This window comes from Eretmochelys imbricata, chromosome 19 (genome assembly GCF_965152235.1).
Source record: "Eretmochelys imbricata isolate rEreImb1 chromosome 19, rEreImb1.hap1, whole genome shotgun sequence".
Classification (NCBI taxonomy): domain Eukaryota; kingdom Metazoa; phylum Chordata; order Testudines; family Cheloniidae; genus Eretmochelys; species Eretmochelys imbricata.
The window spans coordinates 1217589-1239377 of record NC_135590.1 but is presented as its reverse complement, the minus strand read 5'-3'; the positions used below and the strand labels follow the sequence as shown (position 1 = coordinate 1239377).

The 21789-nt window shown below is 51.1% G+C and overlaps 1 protein-coding gene across 1 annotated transcript in view; it reads right to left on the bottom strand.

The window, feature by feature from the left end:
* Positions 1-21789, bottom strand: part of EPHA10 (EPH receptor A10) — a 108499-nt gene that overhangs the window by 15239 nt on the left and 71471 nt on the right. The window contains exons 6-10 of the mRNA XM_077837880.1: positions 16577-16701; positions 10448-10662; positions 7625-7717; positions 4840-4895; positions 1828-1953 (exon numbers count right to left, since the gene is read on the bottom strand). Of these exons, the coding sequence (XP_077694006.1) occupies positions 1828-1953; positions 4840-4895; positions 7625-7717; positions 10448-10662; positions 16577-16701 (615 nt within the window). The remainder of the gene's footprint in view (positions 1-1827; positions 1954-4839; positions 4896-7624; positions 7718-10447; positions 10663-16576; positions 16702-21789) is intronic.

Here is a 21789-nt window from a genome sequence, read left to right as displayed (position 1 = left end):
CTCACTTCCCCTCAGAGGGCGCCACTCTCCACCTTCCTCCAAGGCCTGTCTCAGGTGAGACCCTCCCCTCCAGCAGAAGGAGGGAGCTGAACACATCCAGAGCCCAAGTGGGAGGCACTGTGAGTTCTTACATTTCTCCTCGTTCCCCAGAACTCAGCGAGGGGTCAGGCGAGACAAGGCCGCGAGGGCTCTGGGGGAAGTAAGGTGTTTACACCTGCGTTACAGCTAGCGAGGCCCTGCCAGGACCTCCATCCAAGTGCATGGCACAGTTCAACTCTCTCCACCCCAGTCAGTCCCAGGTATCTGTTTCCTAGCACATAGCAACTCCCACAGAAACCTCACCATGGAAAGAAAACTGAGGGTTGTATTTATACACCGGCAATAATGCAAGGAGTCATCTCTTGGAGCGCTCCAACACCTTACAGAGCCAGGGAGTCAGAAGCTGCATCGATTTCAGCTAAGTAGCTACTGTGAAATGGTTGATATGGCTCAGTCTCCTGGGCGGGGGAAGAGCACCTTGGAACACATTTGCAGGGAAAAGGTCTTGGTTAAAAGCTTGTTTAAGTGGGTCCCCATGCCCTAGAGAGCAACACTGCTGATTTCTGACAGGAGCCTGTTCCCAAGTGACTTTTCTAAATCTCACAAGCTGCGTTAGATGGAGAAGTAGCACTTCTGGAACCAGCTCCTTACAGCTGCACGGAACAACGACCCGATGCAACCCTGAATGCAAAGTGTCAGACTTGTGACCCTGAACCCAGCTAGTCAGATCCACACCTCAGCCACCCCAGTAACATCTCTGCGCACCCCAGTAACATCCACAGCCTCCCTGAGTCCCTGCAGGGGACAATGTTTTGGAAGATCATTTTGTCATCCAGAAAAGGCTCGAGTGACATTTGATCTCTCTATTCAGGTGCTTATACGGCCCCATGCCTGTAGTGTCTGAGCACCTCTGAAGTGTGTGCAAGCCAAAATATTAATAATTCTCTGTCTCTTGTCCCTTGCAGTCAGCAGGAGGAACTCTAGTCCCAGGGTGAAAAAGGCAGGGTCTCAGATACTGCCGAGTTTCTGTGTCTGTTTCATACTCTCTGGCTCCCTAGGAGGGGGCCAGACAGCAGCCTGACAGTTCAGCCAGCCAGACACATAGCTCTGCTTTTTAAAGCAGAAAACTCTTGGCTGCTGACTCAACGTACTGCTCGCAAAATGGATTTACGGTTTTGCTTAAGTCCCAACTAATGGCAAGAGCTACACCAGGGCTCTGTGCCTGGCAAACCCTGAGGCCAGACAGAGGCTGGGGATTACACAGAACTGGGCCACACTCCCTCATCTCTGAGAGGTTCATCCCCTGGGAGTGCAGAAGGGTTTTTGGGGGGTGAGCAACGTCACTCAGAACGCAGGCCCGCCGGCACCTGCCAGAGGGGTAGTGAGCTCTCACTGCACTCGCCCTGGCTCCTAGCTGGGGGTCAAGCTGCAGACAGGTGCCAGCAGCATTTGCTGGGCTACATGACAGAGGCTGGAGAAGAACTGAGCTGGGAGGTAAGCTGTGACCTGCTCCACCTGGAAATCCTGCCTCAGCCTGGGATTGCAGCCTGGAGCCCTGTGAACCCTGCTGGGAATTAGCCCCTTGGGGTGAAAGAGGAGCTAGAAACCCTCCCTCCCCATGAGGCTGTAAATCCACACCCAATGCCCATCCAATGGGCTGAGGACACACTCTCCTCTTCAGACTGATCGCTGTGTCCCCGTGGCACAGGCGTCCTCGGCCCAGCAGGAATGCCCCTCTGCAGAGCCCACCGGGAGCCACGCTGCAGCGTCTCGAACCAGAATACTTGCCTGTTCCAATGATCCGCTCGATCTTGATACTCGAGTTGTCGAGCTCTTTAGCAAAGAGGTGCACAGCCTGCATGGGGTCTTCACAGGTGTCAGGGTCAATATATGTCCTCCTGGTTGGTATCTTAACTACAGCAAAGAGGGGGAATAAACAGAGCATGTGTGAGAAGAAAACCCTGTGTCACCTCCGCAAAGCTCTGCCCAGCCGGGATCCCACTGAGAGAGAGGAAGCAGAGTGCAAACCAGCAGGAGCTCTGCCCTCTCTTTACCTGCCAGCACCGCAAACCCCCTCCAGGCTGCAGTCCCCTCGCTGTCTCCAGTACTCCTGTTGCTGCTCTTTGCTCCCTGGCCTTTAGCTGTGCTTTGGGGCTCAGGACCTGAATTGGGCCCACACTGAGGGACACTGCAGCAGCTAATCCACGCCTACAGCTTTCCTTTCGGACACCGTGTCCCCTTTCAGGGTCTGAGAATGCCGCTCAGAGAAAGCCAGTCACAGTCACACCAGAGCAGCTTCCACATATCGGCTGAGCACAGTCCTCCACGTAAATGCAGAAAGCCCAAGTATTCTGTAGCACCCAGAGCGCCAGGACGCAGGCCTCGGCAGAGGATGGGAGCAGCAGCAGGAGCCGGACTCAGCACTGGAGCAACAGCATCTATCTGGATTTAATTTAACTAAAAAACACTGCTGTTTAAACAGGTAATTAGCTCTTCAGCTTAACGAAGCCCAACATAACTTCCCTAGGACCCTACAAACCTGTGTCCTCCGGCTGTGCTGCTTGGGCCCCTTGTGGAGGCCCTCTCCTGTCTGCGTAGCAAGGGGATTTGGAAAAGAACACGCAGCTCTGCAACCTACATTATGCTCCGCGGCTCCCAGCCCCCCCCGCACCGGGGAGATCTTTGCAAGGCTCTGCTCTTTATCTCACAGCCCCAAACTACATTTGGCAAATAGACGGTCCTCTCCTCTCTGTACACTGTTAACGAAACAGAATGAAGTGAGGCAGACAGCTGTTAGGGTCGTCTATGGAAACGATCACTAAGGCCAGGGGACCGGGCTTCCATTCCCCAGGACGCACTATCCATTCAGGCTACAGCCATATTGACACAGCACCATTCTGAACCACCAGTGATATCACGGTGCCAGCACGCAGAGCTCCTCTCCTCATGGCTTTAGCCCCCAGACCACCTCTAGAGATACAGCCAGCTCCGGCTACAGGTCAGGTTTGCTCTATGTGGGCTGGAGGGCTGGTCAGAACTGCCATTAGGACAAGCCGGGGAGCATTGTTTGGAGTGCTTCTCTGGGTCCGAACGCAGGAGCTTTGCTTCCAGCATCAGGACTGATGGAGCAGACGTGCTGCCTCTCCCCGGATCGGCCTCAGCAGGAACCTCCTGCCTTTTGGGACCAACACTGCACTAGCTAAAACCTATGAGAAACTTGGATCTATCAGTTTGCTACCAAGTTCCTACAGGGAGAAAAGGGAACCGTTCCCTCTGCTCATTCTCACCCCGCCCAGCTCAAACAGAGATGACAGCCCTTGAACTCAAGGAGCCGCCCCTCGGAGTCTGAGCAGATCCGCCTCCCAGGTTAATCCTCGCCTACCTGAACAGTCCAAGCCCTCCAGCAGGGATAATTATAACCATGAGCTGTTCCAGGCCCCGATGATCAGCAGCATGGATTGCAAAGCCTTCCCCGCAGGCCACTACCATCTGCTAAATGGTAACTGACACTGCCCGGACTGCGCCCAGGAGAGCCAAGTGCAGTGAGAGCAACTCAGTTACAAAGAAAAGGAGGACTTGTGGCACCTTAGAGACTAACCAATTTATTTGAGCATAAGCTTTCATGAGCTACAGCCCACTTCAGATGAAGTGAGCTGTAACTCACGAAAGCTCATGTTCAAATAAATTGGTTAGTCTCTAAGGTGCCACAAGCCCTCCTTTTCTTTTTGCGAATACAGACTAACACGGCTGCTACTCTGAAAACAGTTACAAAGAACATTGCACAGTGCAGGTGGGGACCGTTGCTTCCACTCACAGGTTTCCTGTAAACCTTCATTTTAAATTCCCAGAACAAATAACAAAGACAGGAGCATGTTGGCTCTGCTGCTCCTGGGGCCTCTGCTCCCAACACAACAGCACTGGGTGCCCTGACCTCAGGGGTTTGCCTTGCTCAACCCAGAGGGGCAAAGACTGACTGAGTTTCTGCACATTCCAAACAGGCAGGGGGCTGCTCCTATTGGGGAACCAAACCAGCAGCGAAGGCCAATCCCACGTCTACTGAGCACAAATTCCAAAGAGCAAATATAACGCATGCGGTTCCTCTGGCGTCCTGCCTGTGTGTGATGGCACCGGAGGTTGGGATCAGGACACCAGGAGCAACTCCCTCCCTACCCAGATCACTAACAGGTAGCCTAAGAAACCCCAGCTGCTGCACTTCATCTCTCCCTGCTTTGTATGGAAAACTCTCAGCAATAATCAAAGATCCTGAAAAGCGGATGATGGCAGCAAAGGCTTGTCTGAAAGCGTACGGGTTCTGCTGCCTCTCAGATGCTGCAGGGAGCAGAAGAGGAGGTCTGTGCTTAACCGGCATATGCCAGGAATCAAATACACTCGTCAGTTCTGATATTTGCATTTCCTTTGACAACTGTTGTCTGTAAAATTATCGCTGCTTGGTAATCAAGAGATGCCCCAGAAAACAAACCCCCGCCCTCCCGTAGCTGGATGTGAAAAGCTGACAGAATAATTCATACGCCCTCGAGAAAGCTGAAAGCACCTCCGTTTCCTGTGGCTTGCCAGTGACCTCCCTGAGCAGCCAGGACGGCCACTGGCTTATGAAGCTGTCAAGCCAGCTGTCTCCAGGGAGCCTTGCTGTGCTGAGCTGGCCTTCTCTGGGCTAACACGGGATGACAGCACTTCAAAAGGAAGGATTCCGGGCTGCTCTGCAGACAGCAGGGTTGTTAATAACAGTAAATGCAGAGCTCCCCATGCAATCAGACAGCACAGTGGCCAGACGTCACTTACAATGGAAGTACAGCTCCTCGTCTCCGTCCTGGCTGGCTTTGCTGTACCCACACTGTCTGCAATGAGAAGCAATATTCATGTTAGGCCTTGGGTGTGAATCTCCCACTGGATACAAAGCCCTAAATGCCAGTGCCCGAGAATGCTGTCCAACCCCCCAAAATACACCAGCACAAGGAGCCAGAGGTCAGGGCCAAGCAAACCTGTACACTTAACCACTGTGGTCTCTGTGATCCCAACCCCAGCAGGAGAGAATTGCTGTGGCAGGGACTGGATGTGGAGCTGCATCTTCTGCTGTGGGAGTGGAAGAGCCTAGGGGTTACTCTGCAGCACAGCAGACAAGCAAATGGCTGGGGGCAAACCGCGCAGAGTGGGACCAGGCTGATCCGGGGCTGGGGTAGAAGCCAACAAAGGGTAGGTCAAATCTGGAGCAGCAACATGAAGGCAAGTTCTGAACTCCCAGGGATAATGACGGAGCAGCATCTCCAGGTCATTTCCAGCCCACACGAAGAGCACTCTGGTCTCCTTAAGCCGATGGGCACCAGACGCCTGGTATTCTGACACACAGAGCATTTGCTAGCTCGGTCATGCGGATAACTCAGATGTCCACATCCTCTGACAGGTGCAGCTAAGCCCTGCAGCAGGCAGGATATTTGCCCGTGTGTCCACACCCCTGTAATCTCAGCCTGACACCACCCTTTTTTTTTAGAAAAGATGCTAGTCAAACGCCCTGGGCTGGATAGACTCGCCACAGTGCCCCAAGCAACGAAGTCACCAGGATTTCAGACATGGCACTCGTAGTGTGACCGTCAGATCCCTGCTCTGACCTTCAGGGACTCCTGTTAGCATAGACACAAAGCCAGCTCTGCTGAGCTCCTATGGACCACCAGTCAGCAGCCTAAACCCTCCCTGGGCTGATGCTGCACTGGCTGCGGGCAGTGGGAAAAGTCCTGCTGGCATCCAAGGGAGCAGGGCCCCAGTGAGGACCAAGCAGGAGCGTGAGGCTGCCCCAGATGCTGGGTGGCCTCTGTCTTGGAGAGGACCATTTTGTTCATAAACTAAAAGCAAAGCCAACACCACACCCTGCTGTTCCTCTGGCAACTTCCCACCTCAGCACCCCCATTGACACCAGCTCCACGCCAGAGGGAGGAAAGAATTTCCCCAGCTCCAAAGCAGGGGCCCAGAGCCTTGCACCAGGGCTGCCTGCACCTGCAAACTGTGCAACTCTAAACAAAGGAAACAAGCCTCCCCTCCCTTGGAGCTGCTCCTCTGCCACCCCAGGGCATTCAGGGGAAACGGCAGCTACTGGGGGGGGGTGGGGGGCGAAGAGCCAAGTGAATTCTTGATGCCTGTGTGAGCCTGGCTCTTGGAGCTCAGGCATTCTGTGCACCGGAGCTCGGCCTGCCACTCTGGAGCCCCACCCCACCCCCGCTGCTCCAACAAGGGGCCTAGGGACCTGGGATTCCCGAGGTGAAGCAAGTGACAGTGGCCTGCTCTCACCCCAGCCCTGTCGTTACACAACACACTAGTCTTCACTCGTAATTTTTTATTATTCTATTTACTTAAATTAGTCTCATTTGGGGCTCAATTTAATCTTTTAAGTAAAAAATTATAGATCGTTACACTGAACCATCTGTCAGATGAATACAGATGCCTCTCTGAACCATTTCTCTGGTTCTAGCAGTCCTGGCAGGAGGAATGGAGATCGGAGCGAGTGGCTCTGAAGATAGCACAATTATCTGCTTCATATACTTCCCAATGCAGTTTGGAACTCCAGCTGTCTGGGTTTCACCCATCCTTCAACTCCAGAGCTAGACCCAGCCAAAGCAAACACCTGAGCCTTGGAAAAGCCCCAGATTAGGAAGATTAACAGAAATATAGATTTTTAAAATGCTAAGGTAACTTAAGGGAATTTCTATCCTTGATTTACCAGTTGGAAAAGTGAAGAGTTTCACACTGTTTGGAGATGTCCCAGTGTGACCCACTGGTGACACATGACCCGAACCACAGAGAATGCAAGTCTGTTACAGTTCCAAGATACGGCCAGGAGTGCAGAGACTCTCATGCTCTCTCTGAAGGTCTCCAGTTGGCCAGCATGGTGGCCACATTGCAAACAGTGCAGAGAATCCTGGGGGTTTAGTTGTTATCCACTGTAGCCAACAAAGTCTCCCAGATTTCTCCCCTGCTTCCCACCCAGGCCCATTGTCACAGTCACATCGATAGTTCACTGAGCACCACTGTGGCTGCAGACACACGGCTCTGGGTAAGCTTTCCCCACTGCCCGTTCCCCAAAACCCTCTGACCTCGGGAAAGTGACTCACGTGTGTGACAACAGCCCAGCCTGGGCCTTGGCAGACTGTGGACCACTCGGACAACTGCTCTAGCCAGAGCCTGGGGGAGCTCTGAATGCCACCAGCCACTCCTGGCCAAAGTATTTGATTTGCCAAAGTATTTTTCAGCTACCGAACCCTGGAAGCCCACTTGATCCCCTGGCACAAACACCGGCAATTCCAAGCCTGGAACAGGAAGGTGACATTCACCCCTGTGCAGAGGGCCAGCTCTAGGCCTTGTGTTGGCCCTGTCTATGAGCGGATTTGACCCTAAGGCAGCCAAATACGCAGTCCACAGGGCAGAACTTGGCTGCTACAGAGACGTGTCTCTTTCCCAGTGTCCCCCGAACCCCAGCCGCAGCATTAGGAGTATTAGCTACACCAAGTCAGCAAGCCGCCCCCAGAAATCCTTGGTCTATAGCCATATGCACAATGGAAGAGGCGCGAAGTCTGCTCACCTCCTCCAGATCATCACACCAATCACCATGGAAACCAGCACGATCAGCCCAGCGATTGCAACCACGACGATGATGATGATAGGGTTCTGCTCACTGGGAGCCACGGTCACTGCCAAGGAGGGAAGCAAAACAGGGGTTAGGTCTGTATTCCCCTCTGCACGTACCCGGCACCATGGTTACAACTCCAGATCAGCCTGCCTTGGCTCGTGCTGCATTCCTGCACCAAGGGCACCAGGAATAGCCAGCATCAAGTGCAGAGCCCTGGCAAGGTCATGGTGTGTGTCCACTCCCAGCCCGCCAAAGCGCCAAGCTCCAGGGCGCTTCTGCACCAGATAGCACTGCATCACTGGCAGTGTTTGATAGGCCCCTCGTGTTTAAACACAACCGGAAAAGGGGACGAAACTCTGGGTGTTTCTAGGGCAAAACAAAAGCGAGAGAGAGAGAGAGAGAGAGAGAGAGACTGAGGTAGGGTGAAAAATCTTGCAGGCTTTTCTGCATCATAAAGCACCAAGAAAGGGGACAAAGCAGGTCACTTTTAACAGCCTCCCCTTGCACATTTGCCCTAGGCCAGTGGTTCTCAACCAGAGGGACGCGTAGCTCTGGGGGTATACAAAGGTCTTCCAGGGGGTACAGCAGCTCATCTAGATATTTGCCTACTTTTACAACAGGCTACATAAAAAGCACTAGCAAAGTTAGTACAAACTAAAATTTTATAGAAACAAAATGAGAAAGTCACCCATTCTTCAGTAACAGTGTGCTGTGATACTTCTCTATTTTTATGTCTGAATTTGTAAGCAAGTGGGTTTTAAGTGAGATGAAATTTGGGGGTACACAAGAGAAATCAGACTCCTGAAAGGGGTACAGTAGTATGACTAAGTTGAGAGCCCAGTGCACTCGACTAAGCCGGCAGTTTGCAGATGTTACATGGTCTGAAAACTTTGCCTAAGCCACAACCTTGCCCTGATGGCTGAAGCTGAGAAAACATTTCTACCAGGTTTCAGACTAGCAGCCGTGTTAGTCTGTATTCGCAAAAAGAAAAGGAGGACTTGTGGCACCTTAGAGACTAGCCAATTTATTTGAGCATAAGATGAAGTGAGCTGTAGCTTACTTATGCTTCTGCTCAAATAAATTGGTTAGCCTATAAGGTGCCACAGGTCCTCTTTTTCTTATTTCCACCAGGATGCATTTGAAATGCAGGAAGTGACTTTCATGCTGACCCCTTGTTAGCAGCACACAACCTGTCTGATGTCAGGCCAGACCTGAGAGCAAGGGGTCACAGTAGCTGCTCATGTAAAGGCAGCAAGGGGAGCTCCACATGCTATTTTCGTAGGGTCTGCAGCACTAGGGCTGGTTTTTAACTCTAATTTCACAAGGAGACTGGTAGCTTCTTTCCAAAGCAAAAGCAGCTAGACAAAAGCTAGAGGATTTGCCACACCTTGGTAAGGCTGTAAACACACTTGAGTCTCAAATCTTGCCATGATCCCTTGGAGCATCTCCCTGTCCCAGAGCTCGGCCCCTCCTCCTGCTAAACCAGCTCAGGTTCCTCTAGCACAGACCTTGAGAAACTTTCTCTGCAGGCGGCAAGCTGCTTTTTATTGTTATTTCTCTAGCTCACGTGCTGAGGCCATTCTGGCAGCCAGAGCCAGCGCAAGCAGAGTGAAGGCCAGTGTTGACAGGGTGAGCAGAGGAACCTCTAGCTCTCAGCTCTCATGGCGGACTCCTCATTCTATTACCTGGTGTTTAGGAAATAGTCCTGTTTATGGGGGAGACACATTAAAATGTATAGATGGTCTCCCGCACTAGTTCAATACTTTCCTCTCCTGCGTTGGCAAACAGAGGTCTGAGATAGGACATTCGATAGACAACTTTTACTGGATTCAATGAATTCTGAAAATATTTCCGTGTGGTAAATGGATGCAATTTAAAGCCCTGTTAGACACAATCTCTGGACATTCATTTCCAGCCAGAGTGGGGTATTAAACTGAAACCTACCGTCTCCCTGACCCCCTCCTTTAGACAGTGAAATAAGATGTTCTTGACAACAGGTTTGAATGGAAGCTGTAAAAGGTAAAAACCCCAACAAAATCCAGTGAAGCCGATTCAGCTAGTCAGCAAAGTGACAAAAACCCTAAGTGCTCCATGGACCAGGGCCCTAGCGGGGTAGAGCAACCATCTCTGATCTGGACGCAGGCTCGAGACCAGCTCTGCCTCCATGTGAAATGATCTGAAGGACCCTGGTTTTGTTTTCACTGGACGATCGTGCACTCAAACCCTCTTTTCTGTGGCATTACTTGTGGCTCAGAGGATAGAAAGACAGGTAAAGTGCCCTTCACAGTTCAGCAGGCAGCAACGGACAGCCATTCCCATCTGACAGCTCTTTGGTGGCCCCTGTGAATGGAACCGGGGGGATCCATCCAGATGTCAATGTCACAAAAACCAAGTCACAATTGGCCCTAGTGGGTGTCCTCCTTGGCAGCCTCAGTAGAAATCTCAGAGATGTCCAGTTAATTTCTCCCCTCCTACTGCCGAGGGGGCTCCCTCTAGGGCAGGGCAGGTGGGTGCCCTTGTGCAGGTGTGTGCTGCACGTGCTCTGTGGACAATCCGAGGGCGTCAGCCTGCAAGGCTGTCAAGCCAGCAGCCCTCATTGGCACTACATCGATCTCTGACATTGGAAGAAAACGAGGGCCTAGGAAGGAACAGGCCCTCGCTCAACAGAAGGGCCCACTCCCTCCTTAGGGGACAGGCCCACACCCAGAACAGACTCAGTTGAGTCTCCAGCACGAACCGTGAGCCGTAGAGCTGCTCCAGCTCAAAGTAACGCACCTGACGTGTGCTCTGTGTTCGATACGCACCCCACTGGCCTGCCTGCACTTACGTTCCCCCAAGGTCTCCACTTCGATGGCAGGACTATAGTTTCCATAACCCTGGGCTGACGCCGTCCGGACCTGGAAGACGTAGAGCGTGCCAGGCCTGAGGTTACTGACTGTCACGGCCGTCGACGCGGTTTTCACGGTCGAGTAACTTTGATCTCTTTGATCCTATGAAATAATGAAACACGGGAGAATTAATAAGATGGACAGCTGTCCTCTAGCCGATCTGTGGAGCAGCTGTCTTATTGCTGTGTCTCTGGGTCCCAGCAGGGCTGACTAGCCAAACGTTAGACCATCAACGAAAATGAAATGTTTGCTAGATGCCTCATTAATAGAAATTACAAGTTACAAGAAGAGCAAATCAAACGCAGCGAGGACTAGACGATGTGACTGGTGAGAGGCTGGGGAATGTGTGGTTATAAAAGGGGCGACACCAGCTTCGTGGGCTGTCCTCTCCCATTCACGTCTTTACATTTTCTTTCACACCACCTTGCATGCTGGGAGAGTGCACGCCAAGCCCCTTCCCCCTCCGCCTCCAAGGAGGTCCTGAGCGTGGCACTGCTTACAGGACACGATTAATATTAAATCACCATATAGCAAAAAGTAGTTCCACCAGGTAGGGCTGAAAATAAACAGCTAACCAGGCCTGGCGTTCCAGCCAGCAAAGGGCACTGGGTGCATTCACACACCGCATACACTCAGACACCAGCCAGCGCACTCCTGTCCCCCACCCCAGCCCGAGTTACCGTCTCCAAAGAACCCCAGAGGACGGGCAGAGGGTGGTTGTGGATGTACCTTGGGCAGCCCTGATATGGAAGGACATTCGGAGGGGTTGCGTGGCATGTCCTGGGGGAAGCACTGAGTACACAATCAAGCCAGTGACCGGGCCCAGCTCATCGAGGGGACACGGGTGTGCAACGACACTGCCTGAAAGCAGCCCTGGGAAGTCGCTGGCCGAAGATGCCGGCGTCCCAAAGGGATATCAGAGGAGAAGAGTCCGAAGGGAGGGACAGGCTGGAAGGTGCTAAATGACCCCTAAATGCATCAGGGCAGGTTGGGGGGATGAGTCGCCTGAGGGGCCAAGAGTCCCATGCTCAGTACCCTGGATGGGGGGGAGGCTCGAACAGAGAGGCTCTTGGAGGAATCAGGGGAAGGGGAAAGGGCAGGCTGAGCGAGAGCAGAGGCAGGTTAGGACAGAGGCAAGTTGGTGCATCCTGGCAGCAGCATGGCCATCTCCTTAAGCTCCCTCTGTAACAAAGGGGCCTTTCAGGCTGGGACAATGGGTGAGAATTTGCAGTTGGGTCTGCAGAGAGGGGTTGATTTAAATTAAATAGGAGCTGCTGCACGTCCCTGGCCCTGGGGGGTTGCTACAAGCCATTTCCAAGGAGAGGAGAAGGGACCTTCAGCCTCTGGCGAGAGGCAGAGGGGAGGGGCTGAGGCTGAGCAATGAGCAGGTTCTCAGTGAAAGGCACCAAATGGGGGCCACAGCCCCAAAGAGGGCTCTGGCTGCAGCTGGGCCAGAGCCCAGGAGAACCCTGAAAAGCAACAAGCAGGGTGGAGGTGTGAGGGGCAGAGGAGACAGTGCCCAACAGAATCCGCCGCAGAGGAACGCTTATACTCACTGCACTACTCAGGAGGACGACACGTCCACTGTTTGGAATCTGAACACCTGCTGCCACCAGGCCATCTGGAGAGGGCCCTCTCCACAAACTGGAGCCAGCTCTGAATGCTGTTCTACACGCAGGTGGTCTAGGGAGACCTGGGTTACCCAGCCCAACAAGGCCTCTGTGCACCAGATCACCATCTCCATGCCAGAATCCCACCACACTCCAGCTGGGCCATCAGCTGACAGCCAGTGGAAAGCCACCAGACGGGTAGATCTAAGCCCTTCCTCCCAACTCTACAGAGTGGACTAGAGCCTGGCACACAAACCAGGTTTCCTAGAGAGAACACAGCATTTTAAACTGCTCCAGCAAACAGCATCAGGGGGAATCTCTCGGCCACGGCACCAACTACAGCAAAGACACGTCCACTTAGAAACGCTTTAGCTGAGCTGGTCTGGAGCGGCCGTGGCCCTGCAATGCCTCACTCACCCAGCCTCTCCTGCCCAGGATGGAAGTCACACAGCCTCAGCAGAGAGAGTACCACACCCGCTCCCTGGTGCTGCCTGCTCTGCTCTTTGGCCAGAGGGAAAGCAGTCTGGAGAGTTACTTGTTCTCATTATGGCTAATGAGAAGGCAGCACATTGGATCTTTGCAAACAGTCTAACTTGATTTCTTTGTTAGTAACCAGCGCCGTGACAGGCGGATGGTATTAAACCCACCAGCGCTTCCCAGGCATGTTTGACTGGAGCAGCCCTGCTGGAGAGCTCTGTGAACAGCCTGGAGTGCCGAGGGCCGAGCTCTTTGCGGATGCAGGCTGCTCTGGGGGCCCGCACTGCGCTGTGTCTCAAGACTAAATAAACGTGTTAGCACACATGGAGTAATCAAAGCTGGCAGACACATTCTCTAGCGATTCCAGTCCCACGAATGTGATTCACCTACCCAGCTAGCTCCGGATTTCTGCCTTGTTATGACAGGGACAGACAGAACCTTTCCAGCAGCGGCTGAGGAATGTCAGAGTGGGAGGGGGAAGCTGTGTCTGCATGGCAGCCCTGAACAGAGGAGCTCGGCTGCAGCACTGCCTAAGGCAATGGGTCGCAGTGTGGCAGAACGGCAGTTCTGAGGGCTTTGCTGTATTCCTTGCACTTAAAGACACACTTCCCATGGGCTCCAGAGATGCAGCCTCTACAGCAGGCATATGTTGCCACAGGCAGATGACGTTCTCCATTGGGAATCTCGAAGTCTCAGGCCCCTGGATATATTCATGCTTCTCCCTGGCAGCACCTCAGGTTAGGAAAGCTCCTCCCAGAGCCTCCACCTCCTCAATCCAATCACTCGCACAGCATCACCAGAGAAGGAGCTTAGGCTTAACAAACCACTCAAAGCATCTAGACATGTGCAGCATCCCACAGGTGCTGCACCCCCCAGCTTGAAGTGACTTCCATCATCTATAGGGCTGCCAACTTTCTAATTGCACAAAACCGAACACCCTCGCCCCGCCCCTTCCCCCGAGGCCCCACCCCCTTCCCCAAGGCCCCACCCCCACTCTCTACATTCCCCCTCCCTTGGTGGCTTGCTTCTCCCACCCTCACTCACTTTCACTGGGCTGGGGTACGGGTGCGGGCTCTGGGTTGTGGGGTGCAAGAGGGGGCTCCAGGCTGGGGAGGTGGGGCCGAGGGATTCAGAGTGCAGGAGGGGGCTGCAGGTCGAGGCAGAGGGTTGGGGTGCAGAAGGGGGTAAGGCCTCTGGGTTGGGGCCAGGGATGAGGGGTTCAGGGAGTGAGAGTGGGCTCTGGGCTGGGATCAGGGATGACAGGCTTGGGGAGCAAGAGGAGGCTCCAGGTTTGGGGGGAGGGGGGGCTCAGGGCTGGAGCAGGGGGTTGGGGCTCGGGCTTATCTTGGGCAGCTCCCAGTCAGCGGTGCAGAGGGTCTAAGGCAGGCCCCCTGCCTGTCCTGGCACCATTCTGCACCCCGGAATCGGCCAGCAGGTCTGGTTCCTAGGCGGGAGGGGTGAGGGGGGGGGCAGGAGGATCCACACGCTGTTCTCGCCCACAGGCACCGTCCCCACAGCTCCCATTGGCCGGTTCCTGCCCCGACTCAGATACAGGTTTAGTCTGGCTCAATGGCGCTCAGCACCCCCACTACACAAATTGTTCCAACACCCCTGTCCAGAACCTACGTCTTTCCTTGCCCCCTCCCCCCGTTAGGGTGTGTTTGCTACATTCCCATCAATTAGGCTGGAGCACCCTGGAGCAAGGACTAAATTTAAGGGTTTTCTGTGACGTGCCTCATATGTTTTTGGGTGTTGTAAAGTAAGTAATAGCAATAGTAGGTAGCAACTGAAGGATTTTCACTGCCTTGTTCGCTATTTCAAGGCAGGAAGGAGACATTCCCAGCCAGCTGGGGCTGCGTGTGCAGGCGTGAGTGAGATGTGGGGAAACGCACTGTTAAAGCTGGGACATTAGATGCTGATGATTAATGGATTACTGCTGTTATGGGAGGTAACAATGACATTTTGGAACAAACTGCTTGGCAAACAGATTAGTCTCTTTTCACCCAAAGCTCAGGTAGAAGTTATTTGAGGCCAGGTTTTACTGCGGTCTGTGGGTTCCAGAATTAATACAGCTGTACTTTGTGTCAAAGGCTTAGCAGAGCTCAAGCCTGGGTTTCTCACACACTATTTATGCTGAATAACTAACCATAACAAATTTCTCAAACCCTAGTTTCTAGCATTAATGCCACAGCCTGGATATAGTTAATTACATTTCTCCTGGGTCTGTATATGTTGTTGTGCAACATGCTATCTATTTGAGGGGTTTTTTTCTCAGAGCCCTTTGTGTAGAGAATCATGAAAAAACTAAGTCCTCAAATACAAGGACCAGGTACCAAGCCAGTTTTCTGGAGTCAGTTCAAATATTGATTTGTTTACATGTGAGCAATTGCTAAACTGCAGAGTTAAACTTACTTACCAAATTCAGAGGCAATGGATTGTTATTTCACATATGCTCCAAATCTCGTGACGATACTATTTTTGCTAAGAAATTATCATATTATATTTCAGCGCCTGACCTCACAACAAATTCCTCTCTTGGAAACTATCAGATATTAAAGAGCAAGTTAATGTGAATCTATTTCAGAATCATCTGTTTCAAGGGAAAGAATTTCAGCATGTCACTGCATCTTTTAAAAGAAGTCTGCAAATTAATTCCAGTTCTGCAGTCTCTCATTGGAGTCTGTTTTTGAAGTTTTTTTGTTGAAGAATTGCCACTTTTAGGTCTATTATTGAGTGACCAGGGAGATTGCAGTGTTCTCCTACCGGTTTTTAAATGCTTTAATTCCTGATGTCACATTTGTGTCCATTTATTCTTTTGCGTAGAGACTGTCCAGTTTGACCAATGTACATGGCAGAGGGGCATTGCTGGCACATGATGGCAGATATCACATTCGCATATACCAATTCTTCAACAAAAAAACTTCAAAAACAGACTCCAACGTAAAACTGCAGAACTGGAATTAATTTGCAAACTGGACACCGTCAAATTAGGCCTGAATAAAGACTGGGAGTGGCTGGGTCATTACAAAAACTAAACCTAATTTCCCCCATACTAATTTCCCCCTACTGTTACTCACAGCTTTTTGTCAACTGTTTGAAATGGACCACTCTCATTACCACTACTACATATTCACCTGCTCTCTGCTCACTAGTTTTACTTCTAACACTCTCAAACCTCGCAACAGCTATCAAACAGTGGCCATTTTTAAATTTAAAATACAATCACAAAAATGTTTGCTTCATTCCCCTCCAGTGTGAATTTCACTCACGAATCATAGCTCTAAAATCCAGGACTGGTAATAATCAGTCCTGAACTCACTGAATTTTTAAGGTTCAGTATTTTGTGACCCGTCAGTGCCAAAAATATAAGCCTCATCCTGCTGCAGTTCTGGGAATGCCTCTCATCCAAAGGGACTAAGCACTTGTGTTGAACTAAGCTGGTTGCAAGCTCTCACGTCTCAGAATTCTAATGCACTTAAGGAAAAGCTGTTAAAAACCTCTAAAAATGATTAGTTCTACTCTTTCTCCCTGGAGGTTTATATATTAGGACTTGCAGTGCTGATGCAACCTGGCTTCACAGGTGGAGACAGAAAAAAACCAATTAAAATAAACTCTAAAAATAGCTAAAATAATTTAAAGTATAACCAAATTGCATGGTGGTGATTTGGGGAACGTGGAACTTGAAAGTAGCAGGAGCATCCCAAACTCATGCCAGTAAAGTCTTAACAATGCCATGCACCACACACACACACACACCCTTGTACATTTTCCATTCCTGAGGATTTACAAAGCAAGTGGGTCACAGCAAACATCATGCAGACAGCATCGGTAAGGACAGCACTATGTATCACAAATCTGGCTGGGAAGCAGGGGAACCTCTCATTTGAGTTTTTGGCATGTCCCTGAAAAGATGGGAAACAAGGATCTACCTTTTCATAGTACTTGATTTCGTATTCAGTGTTACTGGCACTTGGGAAGCCCGGCTCCTGCCATGACAAGGAAATGCTCTTCTGTTCAATTGTATCTGTGTGGATGTCAGTGACAAGAGCTGGTGCTGAAAAAGCAGAGAGAAGAAACAAGCAGATCACTAACACCATCGCCCCAGAAGGCTGGGCTCCCCCACCACTCTCCCCAGAAAAACAGCACCCTGATTATAGAGTCTGACCGTGCAGCCGTGCCATGCAGAGACATCTCAGGGAGACTTCCATGCACAGAGCTGTGGCAGAATTGGGCCCTCGAGGAACAGTATCAACAACCCATTTCTATGCCTGGTCAGGGTAGTAAAATACAAATGTGCCCCAGTGACAGATCACTTGTGAATGCAGCACAAAGGGCGTCAGCTTCTGGGCAGACAGAGTTTCACAGACAAACCTTTTGACACAATAGGTGTCACTCCACGTTAGCCTAAGTTGTGTTGTAATAAAGGGATAGTCGGCATCTGCCTGACACACACACCGTGCACAGAACCGCCTTTATTTTCTCTCTCTGCTGAGACAAGAGGCTGGAAGGGCAGAGAGAAAATCTCCCTCTTCTACCATAAAGGGATAGCTCGGTGGTTTGAGCATTGGCCTGCTAAACCGAGGATTGTGAGTTCAATCCTTGAGGGGGCCATTTAGGGATCTGTGGCAAAAATTGGGGATTGGTCCTGATTTGAGCAGGGGGTTGGACTAGATGATCTCCTGAGGTCCCTTCCAACCCTGATATTCTATGATTCTATAAAACCGGGGTGTTGAGCGCAGCAAGACCCTGCTGCCCAGCTCGCAAGCACCTGCTTTGTGGCCAAGAAGTGAGACAGCAGAGGAGGCCTGGGTTTTATTTGAGCAATAAGACCCTGGAGTACAAGTCCCTCCCTAGGACTACTGACCAGCCATGAGGAGACAGAGGACCAAGGTTAGTCACAAGACACCAACTAGTTGCTGCTGCCCAGGTAATTCCACTGCACTGTAATCCTGTGCTGATAAAATAGGCCCTGGGCTAGCTCCTTTAGAAGGCAAGAAGTTTCCACAGGGCACTTAAAAGGCATGAAATAAACTCAGTTGCATCTGCCTTTAGTGGCCTTCCAGCTGTGCCCTGTCTGCAATTTTACAAACCCTGGGGCTCTGTCCCACACTAAACGTGCAGGAACTCTCAGGATTCAGAGTATAAACGTGGAGCAAAGGAAATCAGCTCTTCCTGATATATTATTCAGTCAGCTGTTCACATTCCCTGGGGCTTGCTTAGATCCTGGCCTGGCTGCCTGCATTTACAACCGGATAGGTCAAGAACTGATGAAACAGGCAGAAATACATTTTTTTTTTGGGGGTGGGGGGGTAAACGCAGCTGAATTTGTAAACTTAGTTGTTTTGTTAATTTCATTAGGCTGTTCCGTTTTGGTTAAAAGTACTGATCCTGTCAGGGTGGCCTGGCAGAGCCCAGGAAAGGTCATCTGGAGGCACGTTCAAAGGGTAACGTTTCTAAAAAAAAAGCGGCTTTGTTACAGCCAAAATCTTTTGCATTAAAACAGAAGGAAGCTGCTTTAACATTTTGGCGACAGCAAAAACTACAGGACTCTGGGACCCGCTTTGCTGCTGCATAATTTGTAGCTTAACACACAGGGATCTGTCTGGTCAATTAGTCCGGGCAACACAAACAGGCTCTTTGCTAAAAAAGGACCTTATTAAGTGTGGAACTCAAGCACCCTGAGCCAGATCCCCCCAGTCACCCAAAGGGGGTCTCCAGCCAGCCAGCTTAGCTCTGTGGACTTGCACTGAACGTCCATACTGGGAGCGGTTCCCCTTTCAGCTCTGTATTTTAGCTCCAGCATTCCCTTCTTGCTACATACACATCCCCGCATTGACTGTCACCAGGAATTCTGCAAGTGTGTGGAAAGCAGGGTATTGGAGTAGCGTTCTGCAGTGCAGAGCTGGGAGGGGAATTTTCCCTGAGCCCATTGGGTTAAGTGAGCACCGTTTTTTGCCAGCAGATAAATTAGTGGCTAGTCAGTCTATGCTGGGCTGTTTAGGAGGGAGACTGAGTGGGACTGGGGTTTATAGCACACAACTTCCTGGAGCCTTCTGCTGGTCAGAGTTTGTGAACTCTCACTACAGTCAGACAGTATTATAGGACTGCATGGTCGCAGATACAAATGAGTCTCCTGGGGTCTCCAGAGGACACTGGTCTATCAGAAAATCACTCCACAACTGGCAACTTCCAGCACTGGAATAACATGGGGTACAGTGCAGCACATCCAGGAGCAAGGTGCATCCCAGAGTCAGGAGCCCATATTCGTGCGTTCAAAACAGATACCAATGGACACAAAGGTCCATTTGCACAACCCCCCCGTTTCCCTAGATACTTGTACTGCAGTTCAGCCCCACAGGGTCACAGCTCCTGGTTTTCATCTCCGGTAGTGAGGTTTTTTAGACCTTTTCACTTTCCCTTTGGAAATCTGGCCCACAAAATACAGACAGTATAAAGAAAAGGAGTACTTGTGGCACCTTAGAGACTAACCAATTTATTTTAGCATGAGCTTTCGTGAGCTACAGCTCACTTCATCAGACAGTATAAATTAACTCATACCTCGGTTTCCTTGAAGTGACTGTTATGGCCAGAGGAATTATAAAGCTCCACCAGAAGCTGGGTGTTAGCAGAGCTGAGATCTGAGAACAAACTAACAAGGCTGTCTCCACTGGGAGGCCTGGGGTTCTTTTCCAAAAGCATATGCCTTGCAATCGCCCATGAATTGAAGGGAACATGACTGCTACTGGGATTTCCTGGAACCGTCTGTGCTAGCAGTATTTACTGGAAAGACGCACCCCCTTCCTTGGGGCAACAGACAGGGCTATATTATTGCCATGGGGATGCAGGCAAGAGCAGGTGTCTTGCCATTGACCATGATGAACGACTAGCTGGATTTCAAGGCTTATCAAGAGAAAGCTCCAGTCATTTGAGAAATATGAACAAAACTCACCCATGCACAGACCATCAGCTGCTACAGGTTGCTGCTAACCTTAGAGCAAACTCTCTGGCAAGCTACCAGAGCAGGAAGGTATTTTCAGCTGCAGCCCACTGGCATCTCTTCACTGCAAACCTTTTGCTTAGGCTCTGAGGGATGCTTTGTGAACGTGGAGTAGATGAAGGAGACCAGAGTTCAGCTGTTTATTGCCCCATTAGCCTCCTGTTGTGCTGTTAATAGGCAGTAACTGGCCCCCTGGGCAGACAATTGGAATGCTTCAGACTCCATGGGAAGTACGACTAAATACCAACACTCCCATTAGTCAGCTTCACACTAGAAGAGGAAATCTGAGCAGAGCCCAGGTCAGGCCCTTCCAGCCCGTTAGATAATAAAGAGAGATCAAATCTCTGCCTGGACATAACTCAGCATAGCATGGCCTGGCATTCACCGAGCGTCAGACACGGGGCAGAGTTTGACACGCAGACAGTGTCTCCCCAGTCACCACCCAGGAGCACAGCTCCTGCTCACAGGACGTGAAAATCCGGCTCTTTATTTGGCCAGATAGTCCCGTGTGACAGCCTGACTCTGCGGGCCTGGCTACGCTTACACAGGGAGCGGGGTCAGGGACGGGGCACCCGCTGTGGGATAGAGGCATCAGACTCCAAGCCTCGCCTCCCCACTGATGTACTTTTTGCTGATTTATCAGGAACTGGGCAATGGGCTGATTGGACTGGAGAAGCCCAGGGAGATGCCAACCACTTTGCTAAATAGTTCAGCACAGAAAATCCATCTCTAGTACATTGGATACAAATGTCCATTGAAGTTTCTTTTTGTCCCAGATTAATGAGAAACCCAACTCTCCCCTGAGGCAGCACCTATCACTCTGACAGGAGAGGGGAAATGTTTTCCGTCCTTGGCCTGTTCCTCCTGATATAAAGTCTCTTTCGCGGCTGCTGCAGCTTGTTGGGCTGCCATCACCTTCCACCTTCCCCTGTTCATTCTAAGATCTGGGTCCTGGAAATGCCTAAGGAGCAGACCATCGCATTCCACCCCTTTAAGCTGCAAGGCAAGAGCAGAGAAGAGAGTTTACACTGATTTATCCTCTGAAATGAGCTTCTTTGAGGGAACTTTTGGTCCGCAGGTGGCTGTTCACAACAGAGCCTCCACTGGGGACACTGCTTGCACCTGCTGCTGGAGCAACAAAGAGGCCGAACCATGGCCCCAAATCAGGGACACAAACTCTTTGATGTTCCTTTTCCCCCATCCTCAGTAGTCACCAGAGAACAGCAGCGATAATCCGTCTCAGCGGTCAGACCCCAAAGGAGTGGAGTTCGCTGTTTCCCTAGTTCTGATTTGCTCCCATTTTCCATCACACCCACTGAGCTGGGCGTCTACATTCCCTCCCTCACAGTTAGAGGGAGCATCCGTATCTGGGAGGCTGGAGCAAGGGATTGGGAGTCAGGTCTCCTGGGTTCTACACCAACTCGACCACCAACACTGTGGGTGGCCTTTGGCAAGATGCTTCATCTTTGTTCCCCAGTGTCTTCCTCTGGAAAGCTGAGACCAGAATCCTCCTGTCTCACAGCAGGAGCGCTGTGAATTTTAATCACTGGACTGGCACTTTATTTTGCCCTTCTGTAGCATTCTTCCTCTGGGGAGCTCCCAGCATTCTTATATACATGAGCACACCTAGGATGTCTCCGGCTCCAGAGGCCTCCATCCCCCCCCGCACACACACACACACGGCTCATTGACAGGAAATGGGGGCCTGGGGCAGGTCAGAAAAAGATGCGAAAGGGTGCCCTGTTCTCATGGATTCTATCTGTCTTCCTAGGTCAGTTTTGGCTTCCTCATTTATATCCTGCCAGGTCATTCAAACACAAATCCCCAATCGTTAAAGCCCAGACAGATTTTACTTTTTGTTAATCAGAGCAAGAGTCTCTCACAGCCCCTCCATTAGCTGGCACAGGGGACGGCAGGGCTGAGCTGACAGCCTGAAAGGAACCTTGTTGAGGAAAGCTGTCTGGGAAATTAGCTAGTTCTATGTTGTCTTCCTTCTCCCCAGATTTTGGGAGCTTGCTAGAGCCTGACTATCCTACAGGGAATTCCGGTGAGAGGAACAAGTCCCTGGAAAGCAAACTTAAGTAGCTGTGAAATGTTGGATTTATTATGTAGCTCATTAATCTCTGCTGAGAAAAGTCCTGCTGA